Genomic DNA, 24313 nt, shown 5'->3' with positions numbered 1-24313 from the left:
AAGAAAGACCAAATGGATATCAAAAGAAACGATTCTGAAACCTGATTTTGAACATAGGGGCAGTAAAGTGGTGTAAAGAAATGAAGTCCTTCCCAATACAATCGCTGAAGACAAAAGGGTACATAGGCAAATATGGTGAAGAAAGCTGATGGTGCCCGGCTATCAAAAGAGACAGCATCTGGGGTCTTAAAGACTTAGAGATAAACAAGCGGCCATCTAGCTCAGAAGCACCAAAGCCTACATGAAAGAAGCACACCAACCTGTGTGATCACGAGGTGTCGAAGGGAACAGGTATCAGGCATCAAGGAACAAGCATATCATTGTGGATGAGGGGAGAGTGCAGATTGGGGACCCAAAGCCCATCTGTGGGCAACTGGACATCCTCTTACAGAAGAGTCACGGGGAGGAGACGAGCCAGTCAGGGTGCAGGGTAGCAATAATGAAACATACAACTTTCCTCTAGTTCTTTAATACTTCCTCCCTCCACTATTATGATCCCAATTCTACCTTACAAATCCAGCTAGACCAGAGGATGTATACTGGTACAGATAGGAACTGGAAACACAGGGAATCCAGGACAGATGAACCCCTCAGGACCAGTGCTGACAGTGGCGATACCAGGAGGGTGGAGTGAAGGTGGGGTAGAGAGGGGGAACTGATTACAAGAGTCTACATATAACCTCCTCTCTGGGGGATGGGCAACAGAAAAGTGGGTGAAGGGAGACGGCGGACAGTATAAGACATGGCAAAATAATAATTTCTAAATTATCAAGTGTTCACGAGGGAGAAGGGAGTGGGGAGGGAGGGGAAAAAATACCAAGGGCTCAACTACAAAACAAATTTTTGAGAATGATGATGGCAACAAATGTACAAATGTGCTTGACACAATGGATGGATGTGTGGATTGTGATAAGAGTTGTATGAACCCCCTATGAAATGAATTTTTTAAACAATAAAATAAAATATAAATGTAGGGGAAGGCAACAGAAAAGTGGATGAAGGGAGACGCCGGGCAGTGTAAGATATAATAAAATAATAATTTATAAAGTATCAAGGGTTCATGAGGGAGGGAGGAACAGCGAGGGGGTGGGGGAGGGAAGAATGAGGAGCTGATTCCAGGAGCCCAAGCAGAAAGCGAGAGCTTTGACAATGGTGAGGGCAACGAATGTGTGAGTATGCTTTACACAACTGATGTATGTGTAGATTGTGATGAAAGTTGTATGAGCCCCAACAAAATGATTTTAGAAAATGACTTACAGGGGGAGTAGGGAGGGTGCGAGAAAATGAGCAGTCAATATTAAGGGCTCAAGTAGAAGGCAGATGTTTTGAGAATGATGATAGCAACAAATGTACATATGCGCTTGACACAATGGATGTATGTATGGATAGTGATAAGAATTGTACGAGCCCCCAATAAAATGATTTTTAAAGACTTAAAAAATATATACATAAATGCAAAAAATAAAAGAATTTATGAAAAAGAACAGAAAACTTTAAAAGGCAGCCCCAAAAGACAGAGTATTTTTTTATCATTTTATTGAGGGTTGTACTTTTTTTTACCCCAACTCTTTACCCCAATCCATACATACATCCATGTGTCTTTAACCCAATCCATACATACCCCAATCCATACATCCATGTGCCAAGCACATTTGTACATTTGTTGCCATCATCATTTTCAAAACATTTGCTTTCTACTTGAGCCCTTGGTATCAGCTCCTCATTATTCCCCTCCCTCTCCACTTCCCCTCCCTCATGAAAACTTGATAATTTATAAATTATTATTTTAAGACAGAGCATTCTAATGAAATGTGCAAAGACCTGGAGTTAGAAAAACAAAAGGAAAGAACATTCTGGAAAAGGAAAAAAGCATCAAGTTGTAATACTGAAGAATTCTGAGAGCAAAATACTGAACTATGAAAGCAGCATTAAAGATGGAAGGAATACAGAGTCACTGTTCCAAAAACACACTGGTAGTTCAACCATTTCAGAAGTAGCACGTTATCGTGAACCAAGAGTATTGAAGGAAGAAGTCCAAGTTGCAATGAAGGCATTAGTGAAAAGGCAGGCTCCAGGAATTGATTGGAATATCAATGAAAATGTTTCTACAAGAGATGCAGCACTGGAATGACTCATTAATCTATGCCCCCAAATTTGGAAGACAGCTACCTGGCGGACTGACTGTTCGAGATTCATTATGTGTGGTCATTTCAAAGAAAGATGACTCCATAAATGTACAAAGTATCAAATAGGATCATTAATATCACACCCAAGTACAATTTTGCTGCAATCTGTAGACAGGGACCTGCCAGCATTTCAGGTGGCACTCAAAAGGACACGAATGAAGGGCATCATTGCTGACGCTAAATGAATCTTGGCTAGAAGCAGAGAATGCCAGAAAGATGTTCACTGGTTGTTTTACTGACTATGCAAAGGCATCCGACTGTGGGGATCATAACAAAGTGCGGAATTCCCATTCTTCACAGTGTCATTCATAGTGTGTTATGATCCACACAGCCGATTGCCTTTGCATAGCCAATAAAACACAATATCTGGGAAGATATCCATATTTATTCAGCCTGCCAGAAGAACGAATACTTCTGTCTTAGGAAAACTGCAGTCAGGATGATCCTCAGAAGCTAGGACGGTGAGGAGGACCCTCGGAAAGGTGGACTGACTTAGAAGTTTCACTAAGGAGTGAGCAACAGTGGGCTCAACCCTGGCAGCAATGGTAAGGATAACGCAGGACCCGCAAATGTCAGTTCAGTTCTGTTGTACACAGAGCCCCGAAGAGTTCGGACCACATTGCTGACACGTAACGAGAGCAATGTATACATTCAAGAACACATAGAGTATCTTTCTGCATCTCTATATGTCTTATGAATGCAGTATTTTTGCACTCAGAGTCTCAAGTAAGAACACCCAACGGGGGGTGCTGTTGGGTCAATGTTAGATGTTCACCCCAAGACTGGAGGCTCAAACACACTGGCTGCGCCGAGGGAGAAAGATGAGGCTGTCTGCTCCAGAACACAGATCACAGCCTCAGGAGCTGCGGGGGGTCGCTCTGCATCGGGACTGGCTCGATGACAGTGTGGTGGACAGGTCGATACTTACCCTTTCTTGCCCCAAAACTATGCTATCAAGATGTTTCCATTCTAGAGAGGAGTTTATAAGAAGCTACAGTGGCCCAACTGTCAAGTGTCAAGTGTTGCTCACCAAAAGACTGGTGCTTCAAACCCACCAGCAGCTCCATGGGAAAAAGACCAGGCAACATTGCTCCCACAGATACAGTAACCTACAAAGTGCGATGGGGACTCCACTGTGTCACATGGGAGCTGAGACAAGATCAACTGCTGACTTTGAAAGCACACAAAGCAGAGAGGTTTTTATTTTTGTTTTTGCCCTAATCATTTTCTTTATTTTTCCTTTTCTTTTTTTACATTAGGGGCTCATACAACTCTTATCACAATCCATACATATACATACATCAATTGTATAAGGCACATCCGCACAATCCCTGCCCCAATCATTCTCAAAGCATTTGCTCTCCACTTAAGCCCTTTGCATCAGGTCCTCTTTTTTTTTCCCCCTCCCTCCCTTCTCCCCCCTCCCTCATGTGAGCAGAGAGGTTTTATAGGATTATTTGCTCCTTGAATACTTTCATGCATTAGTAAAACATTATGGCAAAGGATTTTGACACTGACTCAATTACGTAATGGTTCCTAAAACTATTTAGGTTTTGGTTTTGTTTACATCTTCTTAAATTAGCTTGAAGGAAGAAAAGCAAACTGTGTGTGTATGTTTAAAATATCATGCCAGACCACTCAATAGTCAAGGTGAAAGGCCTCACTCACTCACTCAGAGCATCTGTAACTTGAAAAAAATGACTCGTTTTAAATCCAATGAGAACAGAAAGCAACCTCAGAGAAACAGGTTGCCAGAAGGAAGCCTGAGTCTCCTCGGAGAGCACGCATGCCCCTGGAAAGACTGTGGGGACCACCAAGTTGCTACCCCTCAATATGAGCAACAAGCACACAGGCAAAAAAAATTATCAAATTTTTGAAACACTGGAAATTCACCAACACCTTATAACACCCCAAGCAGCATGTTTCCTAGTCCCCTCCCCAACACCTCACGAGACCTGGACATGCAGCAGCCACAGACCTGCAGGACCTCTGTCAGGTTCCTGGTTTTAATTCTGGAGCCAGGACGACACAGGTCAATGTGGTCTGGGTGGTAAGTATCCGTTATTTATTGTATGTTCAATGTGTGTCATACATGTATGGTTTTGTCAATGTGAGCCACGTCTAGAGTGTGCTGTAACACACGCGCACACACACACACACACACACGCACACACACCCCAATCCCAACAGCTCTAGATGCAGACTTGTAACTGTACTTCATGCAGTTTGCATTGAGATTACCGTAACTTGCTTTCTCCCAAGTAAATTGAATTGCCAACAATCCTGACACAGAATCTATTCTAAGCAAACTGAAGCGGCGTGGTTCCAGGAAATAAAATGAAAGTGAGGAGAGGCTGGAAATGGAAGGTGCTTCTTTCCTTTGCTCCACCAGAGGGCACGGTTGGACGTGAAATCTTTTCTTAAGGCTGGTTTCTGAGTTGCCATTTACTGTCTGAGAAAAGTACATTGTGCTGTTAGAAAATAAAGCAGCTTGCTCCGAACAACTTCTGGAGACTGCCCCAAAGGAGGACTCTTTATATGTACACCTATAAACATTTCTCAGAGCCCCAAATATGGCTCCAATTCTGAATTACACAGCACAGTCGGAGAACTCTCATGAAACAGCTCTGATTGCCACAGCCAGGCCTTACTCTTATTCCTGGATAACTCTTGGGAGAGTCAGACCAAGCGGAAGCGCCCTCTCAACTTTCAAAGCTAGTACAATTCTCCAATGAAAAGTACTGCTTGTTACTGAAGAGCAGACACTGAAAGTTTTTTGTAATACCTATCCTAACTGTGGCATAGGGATTATGTGTTGGGCTGCAAACCACAAAGTCAGCGGTTCAAAGCCTCATCAGCAGCTCCAGGGGAGAAAGAGGAGGCCTTCAATATTCTCATGAAGAGTGACAGCCACGGAAAGCCGCAGGGCGGTTCTACCCAGTACCTATCAGGTCGCTTTGGGTCGGAATTGACTCAATGGCAGTGGGTTTGAGATTACCGAAACTGTAGACCCATAAGCTGTCGGACCCGCCATGGCACCTCAGGCACTGACCCACCAGAATCACTTGTGCAACTGCCCGAAAGTAGGAGAGGAAGGCCATGAATCCTCTTAAGTGGAGCAAAGCACTCCAGAGAAATGAGATGGTCAACAAGGGCTCGCTTAAACATACTTAGAACATCCGCGGTCCAGAATGCCATGCAAATACTAAAAGGGACATGTACTAACACCTAAAGGTGGACATAAAAAACCGGGGATAGGATATCATTTATGCAATGACTTGTGCAGGGGTTTCCAAATCCATAGGGAAGGAGTGTGATTGAAAGAGGCATAAATATAAACTACAGGCATTTTTGTGATGAGTAGAACATAGTAACTGTATACACGAATTACTGAAATATGTACTGTGTGGAAAAGCAGGCAGCATCCGGGCCAGAGCCCCTTTCTAGGTGTCTGCTTCTGCAAGGAGCCAGCACGACAGGAGTTTCACAGGAATCCGCTACAAAGGACTGCTGCTCGCTCAATCGCTCACTGGAGGCGAACTTCCCCCCCCCCCCATTTTATTGGGAGTTCTTAGAGGTATTATAACAATCCATAGCTCAATGAGATCAAGCATGATTGTACAATTGCTGCCACCACCATTTTCACATTTTTTTCTTCTTGCACTCTCTGATATCAGCTCCCCTTTATCCCTGCCTACCCCCAGGAACCCTGTTGTTAAATTAACTATTATTTAAGTGTTTGTTTATTTATGCTGATTTTTACAGCATCCAATGTATCCATTCACCGACCATTCTCTTATTCATCCCCTCAGGGGGCTAGATGTCATCGCTGCTATCAGGAGGTATAAAAACTTGTTCCCCTCTTCCTGCACCCTCAACGAGTCATTACTTCCATTATGAAGGGTTTATCTACCTTGGAATTCATGTATCTAACACTCTTAATTATACAAATGAACATATGCAAGTCTAACAGGATTAATGAACTAAAACTACGATTATAATAGTCAGGGGAGGAAGTATTAAAGAACTAGTGGATAGTTAACTGTTTCATCACTGCTATACTGCACCCTGGATAATTCCATCCTTTCCTTCCGCGTGGCCCTTCTGTGAGGGACTGCCCGCATTTCCTAGGCTCTTCACCATCAAGAGCTCCCTCATTCCTCGTCTCAATACACCCACCAAGGTTAGCCCACCAGGGGAGCAAGCAATACTCTCTTCCTTACTGAGTCACAGAACTTTGGAAATTAGATAGAAGTACAGACTCTTGATTTCCATCCTACTTTTAAATGATAGATTACACAATCCAATGAAATGGGACAACAACAGAGGGTGGGACGTGGTGGTGTAGGAACCAAACGTAACCCCATCTGTCCCACCCTTTAAAAAACCAAACTCAACTGCCATCGAGTCGGTGCAGACTACGTGTCCCAGCCTGCCTACAGGAGAAAGGCAGGGGACGGGCGAGCACCTGCAAGACCACACTCTAAGGCAGGAGTGATGAGATCCAGGAAAAAAACAACTAAAGAAATGTTCAAAAATTAATAAAACACATTTTAAATTTTAGTAGCCATCAAGCCTGAAATCATATAGATGTCATTTTCAAGATCAACAGAAAATGTCTTCTCCTAAAATTGGCAAGGCACTGATTTGTTTTGAAATTTCAAAGAACGCTAAAGAAAAACGTGGAATTTTATGTATTTGTCAAAGGGACACAAGGTCCAAAAAAGAAAATACACAAACCACCCTGAAACCGAGGTGGCCTTTTTGGTCTGCGCTTCCCGGGAAGGAAAGGGACTGTGGGGTAAAACGAAGATTTGGTTTAGGTTCCAATTCTAAAGCTTAAATAAGCGAAAAACTACACCAGCCTTATCAGTTAAAGATGATCCCATTCAGGAAACTGAATTCCTTAGAGCAGTGGTTCTCAACCTTCCTAAGGCCGCAACCTCTCAATAGTTCCTCAGGCTGTGGTGACCCCCCTCAACCATAGAAGTATTTTTGTTGCTACTTCCTAACTGTGATGAATTGGGCAACCCTGTGAAAGGGTTGTTTGACACCCCCCCAAAAGGGGTCACGACCCACAGGTTGAGAACCACTGTCTTAGAGGTTTACAAAGAGAAAATGATACAATACTAATTCCTAATTACAGGACAGAAAAAGAAACCTAAAGCCGGCCAACAGAGCAAACAGACTTTTTACTCTATCCCTCCAATTGTTTAAGGAAAGACTTTCTGTACAAGGGGAAATCCTACTGGCCTTTGTTAAAATAAAAAGGACAAGGAATTGCCAGAGAATGCTTTGAACATTTCAGTTACAAAATACACTAACATTTTTCTTACAAAAACAGCAAAGCAGGGAATCTAGTGCATAGGGAGAATGATCCCCAATTCTTCTTAGAGAATGGCACAGGTTTGTCCATTGTTTTCACACTGTACAGTATCAAGTCCAGAATATACCTCAGGGGGTGTTTATAAGACTGGCCAAGAACCTGACTCAGATCACATCAGGCAGACAGTGAAGCACTCTACAAGTTTCAGGCACCTGGTGAGGGGCCCGCAGCTTCCAGCGTGCTCAGGAAGGATGAGGCTGCTGTTTGCATTCAGTTATGATTGCTTGTTTATTGCAGCTAGCCTTTAAGAAAACTGTCAACAACAGCTCAAAGTCATCTGTTCTGTACCACTTCTTCCAAGTCTCCCAGGAAGTTCACCTGTTTCTTTTATGCCCCCGTATCATGGGGTGCACACTGTTATCATCTTACAGTGTACTTTCTCTCGGCACATGTTCGTGTCCCCACTACGTTGAAGGGATAGAAGCCCTCTCTTCATCTGGCATCATGCTAGCACACTTCCTGACACATGGCCGGGGCTTAATAAGTACTGGGGGAATGAATGAATGAATAAATGAATGGATGGACAAGTGAATCCATGACCCACACAGATTACAAACAGATGCCTAGATTCTCGTAAGGTCTCAGGAGGTAAAGAAAGGTCAAGGACAATTTTTTTTATGTAGTTCTTTTCTTTTTTTTTTAATCGTTTTATTAGGGGCTCATACAACTCTTATCACAATCCATACATACATCAATTGTGTAAAGCACATTTGTATATTCATTTCCCTCATCATTCTCAAAACACTTGCTCTCCACCTAAGCCCCTGGCATCTGTTCATTTTCCCCTCCATCCCCGCTCCCCCTTCCCTCAAAAATCCTTGATAAATTATTATTTTGTCATATCTTGCCCTGTCCAACGTCTCCCCTCACCCACTCTTCTGTTGTCCGTTCCCCAGGGAGGTGGTCACATGTAGATCCTTGTAATCGGTTCCCCCTTTCCAACCCACCCTCCCTCCACCTTCCCAGTATCGCCACCCACACCACTGGTCCTGAAGCGATCGTCCGCCCTGGATTCCCTGTGTTTCCAGCTCCCATCTGTACCAGTGCACACCCTCTGGTCTAGCCAGACTTGCAAAGTAGAATTGGGATCATGACAGTGTGTGTGTGTGGGGGGGGGGGTGAAGAAGCATTAAAGAACTAGAGGAAAGTTGTATGTTTCATCGTTGCTACCTCACACTCTGACAGGCTCGTCTCCTCCCCGAGACCCTTCTCTAAGGGGATGGTCAAGGACAATCTCAATGCAATGGGTAAGCATGAAGCTGACATTCAACTGTAATTGAAAGGTTTGGGGTTCAAGCCCATCCAGCAACTCCTGTGTAGAAAAGACGTGTGATCTTCTGTAGAGATTCTAGCTTTAAAAAAGACAAACCCACTGGGGCGGCTCTCCTCTGAGGCATGGGCTTGCTGTGTTTGGAATCAACCCCAAGGACACATAACTGTGCTTCCACATTGTCCCGAGCCAGGAGGTTCGAAAGACGAGTGTCGCAGGCCCAAGGCTAAAGATTTGGGAGAGGGGTGCTCTTCCTGGGTATTCTGATGATGTGCAGGGAGGGAAGCGACAAAGTCAGGGTGCCCGCCCGTCACCGCCAGTGTTCAGAGTCAGATCTGACTCAGAGCGACCCTCTCTAGGGTTTCCTCAGACTGGAAACCTTCACGGGAACAGCCAGACTCTTTGTCTTGCCGAGCAGCTGGGGGCATGAGCCCCTAAGTCTGGTTCGCAGCCCACCTAACCCTGTGCGCCCCCAGCGTGCCTTGTTAAGAAATAAGGTGCCTGCTAGTCTCTATGGTTCTGGCCAGCTTCTGTCTTGCAAAACCGACCCTCCGATACAAAGTTACTACAAGCGTCGGTTCTAGATTGCTTTTCTTTTTCACTTTTGTGAAAACGTATGTTTTCCTTTAATATCTATGGGGGATTTTCAGTTTGCCCATTTTGTGCAGAAAAAAGAAAAATATCACACACATCATTTGATGCATCACAATAAGTCACAGAAGAAGCAAAAGAAATGTGTCCGAAATTTTTCAGCTAGTTGATTATTTATTTTTCTTAAAGGGGATTAACTGTTTGTAAATATTTTTTAAGTACACAATGACATAATTAACAACTAACGTTACCCTGTCTCCTTCAAAATAATTTACATATAGTCCAAGTACACTGGCGTGACCCTTGGGGCTCTATGGTATCCTCCTTCCCTGACCCACAGTCCACAATCTGAGTAAGTGGCTAACTTCCATGTGGTCACTGATTTCCAAATTGGGCTCTTTGAAGCCCGAGAGTGTGTGTGTCTGGGAGAGAGGTATAGCGAGAACTAAGAATTTGCACCTCCCCATGAAATGAGTTCAAAAACCACAAGACTACAGGATTAAAGACTCTTGTAATATCCCAAAATCCTATTTTTCCATTTATTTCCCCTATTAAAGGGTTTATTCATCACACAGTTCACATCTGAATGTTCCAATACCAAATGTACATACTGTCTCCCCAAAATCGCCCAGGAAGTACCCTACCCTAGCACTGACGGTGCTGGTTGGTGGCAGCTGCCCGGCTTGTCGGGTGACTACGGATGAAACTCAGCTGCCAGACAGCAGAGCCAAGCAATGTGTTCCCCTGGGGGGAGCCAGCCAATGATCCCAAAAAGTCCTCTTTAACATTCTAAGTATTCAAAAGACATCTTTAAGAAGCTGAATTCTTACTCTAAAAATACCTGAACAATAAATTGTAACTCTCTTCTCTCTGCTTCCCATTGTTCCGCTTGTAATCGAAACTCCTCCAGGGCTGTCTCTCGGACCTGAGACTCTATGACATCCTTCGCCTGCTGGTGAGTTTCCAAGGATTCCTGGGGAGGAAGAGAATCCTGCTTCACGATTGATTCAGTCACCAAAGCTTTTCTTTCTTCCTCTACGCCCATTTTAATAAAAGAGCATTCTTTACACAGACTGCTGAACTCACTGTAATTCTGCATGTTAAAATTCTCAAATGAAACTCTGATCATCAGAATGTAGATCTGAGTTAGAAACTATGGCTATCTGTTTAACATAGATGAATGTGTAGCGGGTGTGTGCACGTGTACAGCAAGATGAAGTTGTCTTTTCCATAAAGACTGACAGTCTAAGAAAAACTAGATAGAGTCACTGGGAGTCAGAGTAGGAAGCCTGGAGACATAGCAGTTAGGCTTGGGCTGCGATCCAATCCGTATGGTCGGCAGCTTGAAACCACCAGCAGCTCTGAGGGAGACAGACCGGACCTCAGTCTCCGAAACCCACAGGGGGTTGCTGCTAGGAGTCATGGGCTGGGTTTGGTGGGTCCCAGTCAATACGACCACCCTGGGTCTGGGGGCAGGGGAGGGGGATAAATAATACACGGCGTCTACTTTGATCCATATTGAGCCAACTGCACTGAGTGATAATGAGACAAAGCAAATATGGACTCCAGTGAGCTTGGCGATCTCTAGCGACACGGCTGTGTACAAACTGCGTATCATCCCTGTAGTTCCTTATACATCTCACGGGATCAATAATTGAGGGAGATTCAAAAGGTTCCTGGGAAACTGGAGTTAAAAGATAATGAAATTATTCCATAAACTTTTTTGCAGCGCCTTGTATATCCAAATGGGGGTTTGGGGGCAATTATACACAACAAGCCAGGATGAAGAAATCTCAGAAAGTTAAAATGAGGATGCAGAGTGACTGGTGGTTGAGAAACACCGTGAACATCACGCATCTTCCCTGCAAGTGCCAAGACATTCCACTTGGTGGGGGCAAAGAGGGCCCTCTTTTACCCAGGGCCTGGTAACCTGGCCTCCCGTAAACATCCCCCATCCAAGTGCGTGCGCCAGGCAGTCTTAGGGTCTGGGACACAGTTGTAACCAGGACAGGCTCTAAAAGACACGAAACAACTCACTGCACTAAGTCAATGCTGGCTCATAGGGACCCTCTAGGACAGGGAAGAACAGCCCTTGTGGGTGCTGAGACTCTAGCTCCTTCGGAGAGGAGGAAGCCCTGTCTTTCTCCCACAGCGTGATTGGTGCTTTCCAACTGCCGAGCATGCGGGTAGCAGCCCAATCTGTACCCACTAAGCGCCCAGAGCTCCCTACCTAGCAGCTAGGGGAGAAGAGCTGCTGAGAACAGCTGGGAGCCCTTTTTCCAAACTTATACAGTTAGTAAATTCACTTATAAAACAACTTGTTCAGTAAAAGTGCATTTGCAGAATTCAGCAAAGCTATTTGCAACAGGAGTAAATGTATAGCTTTCTTATATCTTGGATTTTTTTATTAAATCATTTTTTATTGGGGCTCATACAACTCTTATCACAATCCATACATCCATACATTGTGTCAAGCACATTTGTACTTTTGTTGTCATCATAAAAAAACTAATACTTAAAAAAAAAAAGTTACATATACACAATTCAAGATCCTTCTTCTAAGGGGCTAAGCGTTCAGCCACATATCATTTCTTTTTTAATCTAGGAAGTAAAAAGAAAAAACCTGGAGAAATAACTCAGAATAACTTTGGCAAACAGTCATTAAATATTCCACATCACATAGCTATGTAGAATCTGCTCTACACAGATCATAAAGTTTGTTTCAGGTATGCAAGGTATTCTTCCATAGGTCTTGCATGTTCAGACTGAATTCTACCACCTGGAAATATAATTCCAAATTTCCATACTGCTGGGTCCAATGGACTACAGGCTTTACTGCTTCCTATAAGATGCTCAGGTAAAAAATAAAATACTAAGAGCCCGGTAGGGTGACAAAATGGGAAAGACCATAAATGGTAATTGAAAATTTTTTTTAAAGATGCTCAAGTAAAGTTTTTCAAATTTTTTCTTCATCTCAAATGGGCTTTTTTGCAAAAGAAGCTACATGTTTCACATTGCTGAAGTACAGGATGAAAGAGGTCAGTTAGACTACCCCTATTAAGAAGGAGAGAGGTAGGAAGGAAAGGTAAAGATGAAGGTTATACAAAAGAGAGAAAGAACAAAAATCAGACCTTCTAGTTTTCTAGCAGCCACATTCCTTTCCAAGGGTAACGTCCGGCCACGTCTAACCCCCTCCATGAACACCGCCCAGAGAAACCCCGTGGCAAGGACTACTTTACCTGTAGCGTGTTCTCCAGTAGGATTTTCTCCTTCATCAGTAAATCGTATTCTCTATTGCAATTTTGGATGATATTGTCTCTTTCCTCCAAATCGTGTTCAAATCTTCTGCATTCTTCTTTCCACTTCTGCTGAGAAGTCTGGAAGACTTTCTCTATCTCGCTGACCTTTCCCTGAAGTTCTGAATTCTGAGCTAGTCAAAACATAAAAGATACAAACCACCATGTTGACAGCCAGGAGTCAAATCCCTAGAAGCCCACAAAGTGAGGTCCTGGCGCTGATCCCACTGCCCGCAGCACGCTCTCAGGCCGAAATTTACCCTCTCCACCCCAGCAAGCCCTTGAAAAGCCCACTGTCACTGGGCCAATCTAGTCTATAATTCCGCAATCACTTCTTTCTCTTCTGACAAAGGTGACTGCTGTTCCAGGGTGTGACAGACTACTCCTGAAGAGTCCTCTCAAGGGCCCGCGTGGAAGGAAGGCACCTGGTGCTGGCTCTTGGGGAAGCTCCTGGAAAAAGCAAACTGGCAGGAATGCTTCCAGGGTTCCGCATCCAGGACGCTCGCTGCCATCTTGTGCTTGCCCCAAGACAGAGATCCCCTGTTCTTGCCAGTCTGGTGACACTGACACTAGGGAACCAGGCACAGGCCCACGGCAGTGTGCACGTGGGAAGGGGGCCTAAGACCTCGCTGCGGCTCCACAGTCTTCACTGAGCCTTCCTCCCGCATCCTCCAGGGCCACTCCCTTTCCCATTCCCAACAAGTCGCCTCCAAGAACTTCTCTCTTGCCATCTCTCTCAGTCCCTCAGTCATTGTGAGGTTACCCCTTTTTTATTGTCTTTAATGTTCTGTATCTCCATTCATTTGTTTTTTAACTCCAATCCCAAAATTTATTATATAAATATTAAAGATCACAGAAAGTTCAAGGTGCTCTTCAGCAAACACCCAGCGCATTGGATTCTGTTACAACTGTTACCATGGTGCTATTCTCGCTTTATCCCACATCGTCCATCTACCCCGCCATCCTCTATCCATCCTTCAGGCATATAATACTTTCTGATGTGTTGCAAGGAAAGCTGCTAGCCTCACAGGTTTCACTCATATGTAACTCAGCATGCCTGTCATTCACCGTAAGTCAAGATAGTTTTGCCGCTTTGGCGAGTAAAGCGTACATACAGTGAAATGTATAAATACTACGTGTACTGTTCCCAGACAGTTCCAGAGATTTGCCAAGTACACATATTCTCCTGTACCTCAAACCAAAACCGAAACCTACCCACAGCTATTCCAGCCCCCAGTAGCCCACGTAGGGTGCCCGAGACTGCACATCTTTGCACTAGCAGTTCATGGGTTTGCACCACAGACCTTGTGGTTCACAGCGCAATGCCTCCTCTGGGATCCTCAAGCTTTTTAAATAGAGGGCCAGTTCACTGTCCCTCAGCCCAGTTGGAAGGCCAGACTAGAGTTTAAAAAATAACAAAACTATGAACAAATTCCTATGCACACTGCACATACCTTATTTTGAAGTAAAAAAACAAATGGGGCAAAAACACCCAGCAGGTCACATGTGGCCCGCGGGCCATAGTTTGAGGACCCTTGGCCTAATCCACAGTGCCTCCAGGAGTCCCCATATAACTCAAGCCCCTGTCAAAAGAAGCGTCCATCAATCTGAAAAGTTGTGTCACTACGTCTCCTGGGCAACGCTCATTGCCAAACCACCCACCAAAATTAGTTTTCCATGTCCTAAAACTTCATGAAAATGTACTTTTACAGGGCATCATCCTCTCCTGGGTAAAATTTCTTTGGTTCCATTTTATTGCCGGGGAGTATTTCATCATAACACAAATTATTTCTCCATTTTCATATGCATAAACATTGGGGGGGTTATTCTCCAATTTGAGACCTGCTGTGACATTCTTGGCTGTTTTTGCTTCTCTTGGGGAAACACCAGCATGGAATTGTTTGGGCATAGAATAAATACATACAGAGGGGCTTCGAAAAGTCCATGGAAAATGGAATTTTTCCACAAAATTTTTGAAGCCCACTGTATTTATTTTACAAGAAATTGCCAAGCTGTATTCCAAAGGGAGGAGCCCAGGGGGCGTGGTGTTAGGCACTGGACTGCAATCCGCTAGGTCGGAAGTTTGAAACCACCACTGCTCCTCAAGAAACAGAGCGGCCTTTCTACTCCCGTAAACAGTTACGGCCTCAGAAACTCACAGGGCAGGCTACACTATCTTCTGGGTCACTCTGAGTCAGTACTGACTCGATAGCATTGAGTTTTATTCCAAAATGGTTGGGCCATTTACACGCCCACTAACAAGCTATTCAATTGCTCTACCTCCTCTTAGAACTTGGACCTGATTGATGCCAAGACCCATGAAGAACTCCGAGCAAAATCCTTCAGGTAATACACCCTTAATCCCTAACCCACAAAAACAATAAACTTATAAATGTTTGCAATGCTAGCTGCTAATAATTGGGATAATTAGTGGGTAGGAACTGATAACTATTAAAATATACATGTCTCATTGAGAATCAGTGACCCAACTCCACTCCTCTCTTTCATCTATTTATGTCTAATAAAATGTACTAATACTTTGAGAATGCTTATCGGCAGGTTGCACAAGGGTGTCCTTTTAATCTTCTACAATAAACATGTCTAACTGCATAATATTCGGTAAATATTTTTCAGGGGGAGAGAGATACAGGGAGATGTCCAAGGAAAGTTGGGTCCATGAAAGCTAAAGGGGGTGAGTGCCTTTCTTCTAATCTAGAATCTGATGCAGAGAAGAAGCCTTCTACTAGAGCTTATACCCGGAATTCAGACTCCTGTATTTGGCATTCTAGGCTCCCTAAACTGGGAGAGAATAGATTTCTGTTTCCTAAAGCCATCCAATTAAAATAACGAACTAAAATGAAGTCACTCACGTGTGATATTTCTGTGATAGCAGCGCTACACAACTAAGACAGAACGTGGTACCAGGAGTGGGGTGCTGCTCTAGCAGTGGCTCAATGTTGACTCTGCAGCTGGATACTGCAAAGAAGCTGGAAGGGTTTGACGGTGCATAATAAAATAGGGCAGCTTGAAGAGATTCTTGACAGAATTACAGACAGCAAAGGTAATTCTGGTGAAGACTCACAAGGAAGCGGGGAGATCAGAGACCATTCAGTGGTGAGAAACAGTGGCACGAATCACAGTTGCTGCCCCAGTAAACCTGGAAGAACTAAAACCCAGAGCCAAGGGGCCTCCACCCCGAATCCAGAAAGCACAGCCAACCCCAGAGTCTGGAGGGCAGGACCATCGCCTAGAGGGTCTCAGCGAAAAGAGGAGTATTTCAGGCCTTGGGTACCTGTTATCAGTTCTTTCTCTCCTATTTCTCCCGTTTGCAACAGAAATGTCCACCTTGGGCCTGTCCCACCACTGTATTTTAGAAACATGTCACAGGTATTCTAGATTAACACATGCAGAGGATTTTTGCTCTGGGATAAAATTTGAACCTGGAGTTCACTTAAGACTTTGGGGGTGCTATGATAGAGTGAAAGTAGAAAGGATATAAAGCTTGGGAGGAGCGAAAATGTATCCTCCCAAAATACTAATCAGGTTGGCTGGGCCATAATTCTCAGTGGTTTGGCAGGTATGTACTGATGAAATCACCTAGATGATGTGATCAGCAGTCCACGCTAAGGCTAATCACTTAGGGTAGGATGCAACACCCTTACTGAGGTCTTGAGCCCATGTAAAGAGTTTCCCTACAGCGTAGCCTACATGGCCTTTTATTGTACGAGAGTCAAAGGAGAGAGTCGTGAGCAGAGAAAGGAGGACCTCAGAACCACCGAGAAGAACAGGGAGCCAAAAGTCCCCTTTGGTGTGGCAAACAGAAAGATTTCTCCCAAGCTGTCTCCCCAAATATATGCCAAATTTAGCTGCTTACGACACATGGCAAATGACTATTCACTTGGAGGTCAACAGAAGTAGGTCAGGGGTTATCTTCCCTAAGGGTTATCAGCCATCTAGAGCAATCAGACTGTACAGTCTGTCCCACCCTAAGTAGGACCCACTCCCTTCTGATCAGGATAATAGTAGACTGTTTCCCTGAAGGAGAGCCCAGGGCGGTCAAGCCCACTCAAGGGTGACCAAGGTTAGGCCGCCATCATGAATCTAGGATCCACTCTTCCTGTCACATGTATACCTCTAGTCCCTCCCCTTCCTATCATGGGTACACCCCCAGCTCATCCCCTTCCTGTTACACTTATGCCCATGGCATATCCCCCTCCTATTGCTTGTATTGCCTGTTGCACAGCCCACTCCCGTGACGTGTGTGGTTACCTGTAATCATGTCCCCTAAAGAGATGTAAGCCCTAGTTAGCAATAAAGCTCTCCTCTCTCCTGCAATTCCCACCTTCCACCGCCTGACGTGAGGGGAGCACACTGCCACAAAGTGTGTCTGACTCCGTTATTTCTCTCGCTCTTCTCTCTCTCATGTTTTCCACGACTTCACTATAATCTTTACTTATTGTCGCTGCACGATTGCGCCTACCGGACCCTTGATGATTTGTTAGGGGCTCTCTCCCCTGACACTTTGGATCTGAGGGCTCTCAACTGAGAACCTGCTGGACTAAAGCCAAGACTAAAGCCAAGACACAGGGAGCTCTCCAAGGAACACCATACACACATGTGGCAAAAACAGACAAGAACCAGCTTTCCAAACTGTGAGATGACAGAGACAACGAGCCTTCCTCTGTGGAGAATAAATCGTTGTTTGGTAAAGAGGCCCCCCTGTAGCACATCTGTTACAGCAGCACTGGATAACGATGGTAGTCTACAAACCTAAACGCGAGGAGAGACAGAAAGAGCCTTACCACAGAGCTGTTCTTGTTTCCTTTGTGCATCTGCTAATTTTTCTTCCGCGGCCCGTCTTCCAAAGCCAGCTTCCTTTCTGGAGACAGCCAGGTCATACTCCAGACTCTGCCGCAACGCCTCCCCCTTCTCAACCTCAGCGCGCAGCCTGGCAACCTGGCTCTCGTAGCCTGCCAGCTGAAAAGACATTTCTGATATCAGGAACCAGGATCCAAGTGTGTCCAATAGTTTGAGATCATGCATTCAATGTGTAAATGTTTTCGAGAAACAGCATCTCCACAATATTTAAAAGTTAAGCCAAGAATTTCTACATTTATATTTTCTAGAAAAGGGGAAAAAAAGAATTAACCTTTTCACCAAATGACACTGACACTCATTGATTTTCTTATCTAAGAGAATCCACTAGAGGGGGTAAATATTATATGAACTTCTTATATAAAAATACAGAGAAAAAAATTTTTTAATAAAATTTTTAAAATACAGAGAAATCACGAGTTTCATTCAGAAATAGTTATACCTACTTCATCATACCTCTGAGGATGACTATTATCAGAAAAAAAAGTTGGTAAAGATGTGGAGAAATTTGAACCTTTATCCATTGCTGGTAGGAACGTACATGGGGCAATTACTGCAGAAAACTGTTTATCGTCAAAGAGTTCAGAGTCGAGCTGATATCGGATCCATCCACGGCAATCCGAGGAAAACTCCTAAAAGACTTGAGCATAGGAGCTCAGATACTTGTACATCGATGTCCATGGCACCATCATCCACAATAACCACAGTGTGAAGATGGCCCAAGTGCCCATCAACAGATGAAGGGATAGACAAAATGTGATTCAAACATGCCATGGGATAAAGTTCTGATACATGCTACACTGTGGATGCGCCTTGAAAAGATGTGTGCCGCGTGAAATAAGTCAGATACAAAGACTAACCATCACCTAGTCTCACTCACATAAAAAAGCTAGAAGAGGAAAACGTATACGAAGACCAAAGTTGATTAGTGGTTGCCAGGGCTGGGTGGGGACAGGATTTATGGGCTCACTGCTTAAGAGGTACTGAATTCTTATTTGGTGTAATATATAGATTTTTTTTCCCCAAAATCAGTAATTATATACATAGCACAATACATGTAATTAATGTTTGTTGATTTTACAGTTAAAAACGGCTAAACTGGCATTTTACCACAATATAAGAATACCTTTATTTAAAGAATCTAATAATAATTTCCTCTTTTAAATATTCTAAGTAAGTGCATGTCATCCCAACACTTGCACTTACAAATTAGGAACTTACATAATTATCTCTTAATAATTTTTTTAATCACAGAACTACAGATTCAAAGCAACACCAACAATTAATTGTTCCTGAATCACTACATCCTCCGCTCCCTGTCCACCCCCTCCTCCCAACTAAGAATAAACTGTTCACAGTGGCCAGTCCCACATGTGCCAGATACTCTGAATTGTAAACTCACTGCCATCAAGCCTTTGCCGACACATGGTGACCCTTTGGAGGACCGAGTAGAGTCGCCCCTGTGAGCTTCTGAGGCTGGAACTCATTCCAGGAGTAGCAATCCCAATCTTCCTTCCGAGAAGCAACTGGCCATTTTGCACTGCTCACCATGAGGTCACAGCCCAACTGGCAACTAACCACTGTGCCCCAGGTCTCCTACTCTGCATCGCAGCCAGTGTAGTTTCCGGGTTGCCTTGAGAACCGGCTTCTCCACTGGGCCTCCCTCAACCCAAGAACACGCTGTTCTAACAATCTGGCATTCTGCGATGCTCACCTTTCCAACGTGATCGCTGAAGACAAACTGGGTACATAAGCTAATGTGGTGAAGAAAGCTGATGGTGCCCGGGTATTACAAGATACAGCGTCTGGGTCTTCAAGGCATGACGTTAAACAAGCAGCCACACAGCAGGGAAGCAACAACACTCACACGAAGCACACTGACCTGTGTGATCACGAGGTGTCAACAAGATCAGAAGACCCAAACAAACAACCATTTTGATGTGAATGAGGGAGGTCAGAATGGAGACCCAAAGCCCACCTGTAGACAAGTGGACATCCCCTCACAGAAGGGCCACAAGAAAGGTACCAGCCAGGGTGCAGTACATTACCGACGAAACACCCAACATTCTTCTCGTTCTTGAATGCTTCCTTACCCCCACTAATGCTTCCATGACCCAGGCTCTATCTTACAAATCTGGCCAGACCAGAGCATGTACACTGGTACAGACAAGAGTTTGTGACACATGGAATCCAGGACAGATACACCCCTCTGGAACAATCATGAGAGTAGTGATACCATGAGGGTAGAGGAAAGGTAGGGGGTACAGGGGCAGAAAGGGGGAACCAATTGAAATGATTGACATACAACCCCTCGGCAGGGGGCCAAACAACAAAAACATTGGTGAAGGGAGATAGTGGGCAGTGTAAAATATGAAAATAAAAATAATTTATAAATTACCAAGGGTTCACAAGGGTGGGAAGGTGGGGGAGGGAAGGGTAAGAAGAAGAGCTGATACCAAGGGCTTAAGTAGAAAGGAAATATTTTAGAAATGATGATGGCAACTTATGTACAAATGTGCTTGATACAACTGATGTATGGATTGTTCTGAGCTGTAAGAGCCCCCAGTGAAATTAATTACTAACATTTTTTAAAGTCCTGGCTTCTCAGTAAGGCTGGGCAATGGGAAAGACTTGTGGGAAAGTTGAGGTAGGAGAAGAAAGCCCTCAGACATCTGTTTCCTCGGCGGCTGCCAAGCCCCGTCCCCCACGGCCCCACTCTCTGCACAGGGGTCTGGCCCTGGAAGAGGACGCAGCAGCCCCGTCCCCCACGGCCCCAGCTCTCTGCACAGGGGTCTGGCCCTGGAAGAGGACGCATGCGCTTCCCTAGAGCTGTTCTTCTCAGAGGAGCCCCGTGGCTGGCAGGTGCCACCAAGTGAACAACACCTCCTATGGAGCCACATGACAAGGTAGAACGGTCCCCCAGGGTTTTCTAGGCTGGCATTTGCAGGACAGCAGACGGGTGGCCAGGTCTTGCTCTCACAGAGTTCCAAGTGTTGACTGTTGGGCGCTCGGCAGCCAAACCCTTAACTACTGAGAAGCAGGTCTCCTTCTGGGTGGTCTGAATATACCCTGTTCACTGTTTCAACTTTCTACCGAGCCAACCCATTGCCACCGCCGAGCCCAGTCCAAGTCACAACCCACTGGGCAGGGCAGAGCTGCTCCACCGGCGTCCAAGCCGGCATCTTTACAGAAGCAGACTGCCACATGGTTTTCCCTCAGAACCACCAGCCAGTCAGTCAGCAGCTGAGTGCCTAACCGCTGCACCAGCAGGGCTCCATCCGGCTCTCCTAGTCCCCTGTAAATGCCCCTTTGTTGGAAGATCTACAGCGGTGTCTGGTGGCAGGTGGGCACCTCTTGGTGCCTGTACACAGTGAAGGCCTCCTTGCAGGTAGAAAAGGGGACACTGTGATCTGAGGCGTACAGCAGGTCAGGATTATTGACGCTAGCACTCGCAGTTGTTTAGGATGAAGTGCCGGTGGGAGACAAGGCCGCGGGAAATGAAGGGCCACCCTTGCGCACTGTGTCAGGGTTGTGTGCTGAAAGCCTGTGGAGTGAGGCAGGCTAGCCCTGCCTATGACAGAGAACTCACAGAAACAAACTCATCTTCTCGGCCTCGGAGTCTCAGCTCCACACCACAGAAAACCAGCGAGCTTCCAGGGAAACCTTAAAAAGGGGGATTTTGTATGGCCCCGGGGTAGACAGGGCTACACACTAGACCCAAAATGTAATTCCGAGGAAAGCAGAATTAGAATACAAGTTGCTGTGAAGAGCCTCAGCCCATTTAAGATGGTATCAGTTGAGCATTAAGAGGAAGGGAGGGCCTGAGAAGCAAGCCTCTGGATTTAAACCGTGATCCCCCTAAATCCTCCCTGAACACCCTTTACCAGCAAAAGCAGCCTTTCGGTTCTGCCTGAAGGAACTCACCCTCCTGGGCTGAAATATTTAATAATGAGCCAGGCCTCCATCATGGCTTCGGACAAGGCACGTAGGCGCCCTCTCCACCACTCTGTAACCTGAGAGAGACTCAGGAACCAATACACCGGAGAAGTTCACCAGCAGCTCCAGGGGAAAAAAGTGCACAAAGCAAATCAGTTACATACTCTTACTCAGCTCGCATTAGCAGGAGCCTGGAGGACAGCTGAGAGGAGCCCTGGCAATGTAGTGGTTATGCCTTGGGCTGTGAACCACAAAGTCGGCAGTTCAAAACCAGCAGCAGCTCCACTGGAGAAAGACAGGGATTTGCACTCTTGCAGAAAACCCACTGGGGCAGTGCTACCCTATCCTACCTATAGGGTCACTATGAGTCAGCATTGACTCTATGGCAACGAGTCTGAATTTTCTGGCTTGCTGGTTTGGAATGTAATAAGCTCACTCTAAAGTCTCCAGGTAGTCCAAATCCAAGTGCTAAGGAACTAATCAATGGGTTTATACATCAGGCTTCTAACTACAAGGTCAACAGTTTGAAACCACCAGAAAAATGAGGGTTTCTACTCCCGTAAAAATTTACAGTTGTAAGCAACTGAGCAGGCCCTTACGAAAGGGTCGCATCCCCTTACAGAAGGGTCATGGGGAGGAGACAAGTCAGTTAGGATGCAGTATAGCAAATATGAAACATACAACTTTCCTCTAGTTCTTAAATGCTTCCTCCCCGAACCAACCCCCCCGGCCCCCGCCACTATCATGATCCTAATTCTACCTTACAAATCTGGCTAGACCAGAGGATGTACACTGGTACAGATAGGAACTGGAAAACATAGGGAATCCAGGACAAATGAACCCTTCAGGACCAGTGGAGAGAGTGATGATACCTGGAGGGTGAACGAAAGGTGGGGTAGAAATGGGGAACGGATTACAAGGATCTACATATAACCTCCTCCCTGAGGGATGGACAACAGAAAAGTGGGTGAAGGGAGACATCGGACAGTGTAAGGCATGACAAAATAATAATAATTTATAAATTATCAAGGGTTAATGAAGGAGGGGTAAACGGGGAGGGAGATGAAAAATGAGGAGCTGATACCAAGGGTTCATCAAATAGAAAGCAAATGTTTTGAGAATGATGAGGGAAACAAATGTACAAAAGTGCTTGACACAATGGATCGATGGATGGATGGATGGATGGATGGATGGATGGATGGATGGATGGATGGATTGTAGTAAGAGTTATACAAGCCGCCAATAATTTTTTTTAAAAAAAACTAAGATTCACAGTCTTGGAAACCCAACAGGGCAGTTCTGCTCTGTCCTAAAGGAGCTCCATAAGTCAGAACCAACTCCATGGCAACTTTTGGATGCAACTAACTAAAAAGCTGGTGTGGGGGAAAGGCCAGCCCCCCACAACTAATCACGGATTCGATAGGCACAATTGTACGGTTGAATACATAAAGATTATAATAAAGTCATAGAGAGCATGAGAGATACAAGAGAGACTGAAATAATGGAGTCAGACACATTTCATGGTAGCATGCTCACCCCAGCCCCACTTGGTAGTCCACGTGGAGATGGGAATTTTCTTACATAATATGGAAACTTAGGAGACCAGAAGGGTCTTATGATGAGCAAGCCACCTCCCTTCCCCGCCCACACTACACCCTCCTCCGGGGCCCAAGGAACACCACTGTCCTCATTAGCATACTACCAAATGCTCTGGGTGGCATCTCATTGAAAACTACAAACAGAAGAGTCACATAGTCATTTCTTGTTATGTTAATCAGCAGTATCACTCACTGTTCTTGAGATGGCCTCTAAAGATATACATTTTATCTTACAGTGATTCAGCACAGCCACTGAAGGCCTACTATGTGCCAATAAGCACCGTGATAAAGAGCAGCGAAGGTAATGATGACTGTCATCAATGAGCTGGGCACCCATATTACAGTGGGATCAATGTAAGTCCAGAGTGCAAAGGCCCTTCACCATTAGAGTCAGGGTGACTGTGGTTACAGCAAAGGATGGCCGGACGACAGTGATGATCAGAGTATTTTGATCTCCGGGTCTCTGGGGTGACTTTTAATTGATCACGGTATACCTAGAAATTACACAGGAAAGCTTCAAAAATTTCATGGTAAAGTGGAATTGAAAAGGTAATGACATTTTTCCATGAACTTTCAAAGACCCAGCATAGATAACCAGCCTTCTAAAGCCACGCAGTCAGACAGAAATACCATGCAAATCTTGTATGTAATTTTAAATGTTCTAGTAGCAGCAGGATGTTTTGTTTTCTCTTGGTTCCACAAGCAACACCTGTGAGAGCAGCAGCTGAGCTCTCACACAAGCTAAAGCACGCTCTAGCAAAGCTGCTGCACAAGACCTGGAAAGTGTTAAAAAGCAGGGACGTCACCTTGAGGGCCCAAGCCAAGGTCTTTTCTTTCTTTTTCTTTTTTTTTAAGCCAAGGTATTTTCAAGTGCCTCGTGTGTGTGTGTGTGTGTGTGTGTGTGTGTGTGTGTGTGTGTAAACTGCACAAAGACTAAGGAGACCCACAGAAGCATTGATGCATTTGAACTGTGGTATTGGTGACAACTGTCTGAAAAACAAACAGATCTGTCTTGGAAGAAGTACACCCAGAATGCTCTTTAGAAGTGAGACTTTTGTCTAACATACTGTGATAGGTAGGTTTATTGTGCCAACCTGGCCAACAGGAACATGTGGGATTAATCAGGGCTCAGTTTGATTGGAGGGCAAAGAATTAAATGGCTTGGCAAGACCCAC

General features: G+C 44.9%; 1 protein-coding gene across 1 annotated transcript in view; it reads right to left on the bottom strand.

The window, feature by feature from the left end:
- The window catches only part of CCDC171 (coiled-coil domain containing 171), a 292925-nt gene that overhangs the window by 257023 nt on the left and 11589 nt on the right, over positions 1-24313 (bottom strand). Inside the window, exons 5-7 of the mRNA XM_075559944.1 lie at positions 17532-17706; positions 12673-12863; positions 10275-10406 (exon numbers count right to left, since the gene is read on the bottom strand). Of these exons, the coding sequence (XP_075416059.1) occupies positions 10275-10406; positions 12673-12863; positions 17532-17706 (498 nt within the window). The remainder of the gene's footprint in view (positions 1-10274; positions 10407-12672; positions 12864-17531; positions 17707-24313) is intronic.

This window comes from Tenrec ecaudatus, chromosome 10 (assembly GCF_050624435.1).
Source record: "Tenrec ecaudatus isolate mTenEca1 chromosome 10, mTenEca1.hap1, whole genome shotgun sequence".
In the NCBI taxonomy this organism is placed as follows: Eukaryota; Metazoa; Chordata; class Mammalia; order Afrosoricida; family Tenrecidae; genus Tenrec; species Tenrec ecaudatus.
This window is presented reverse-complemented; position numbering and strand designations above follow the sequence as displayed.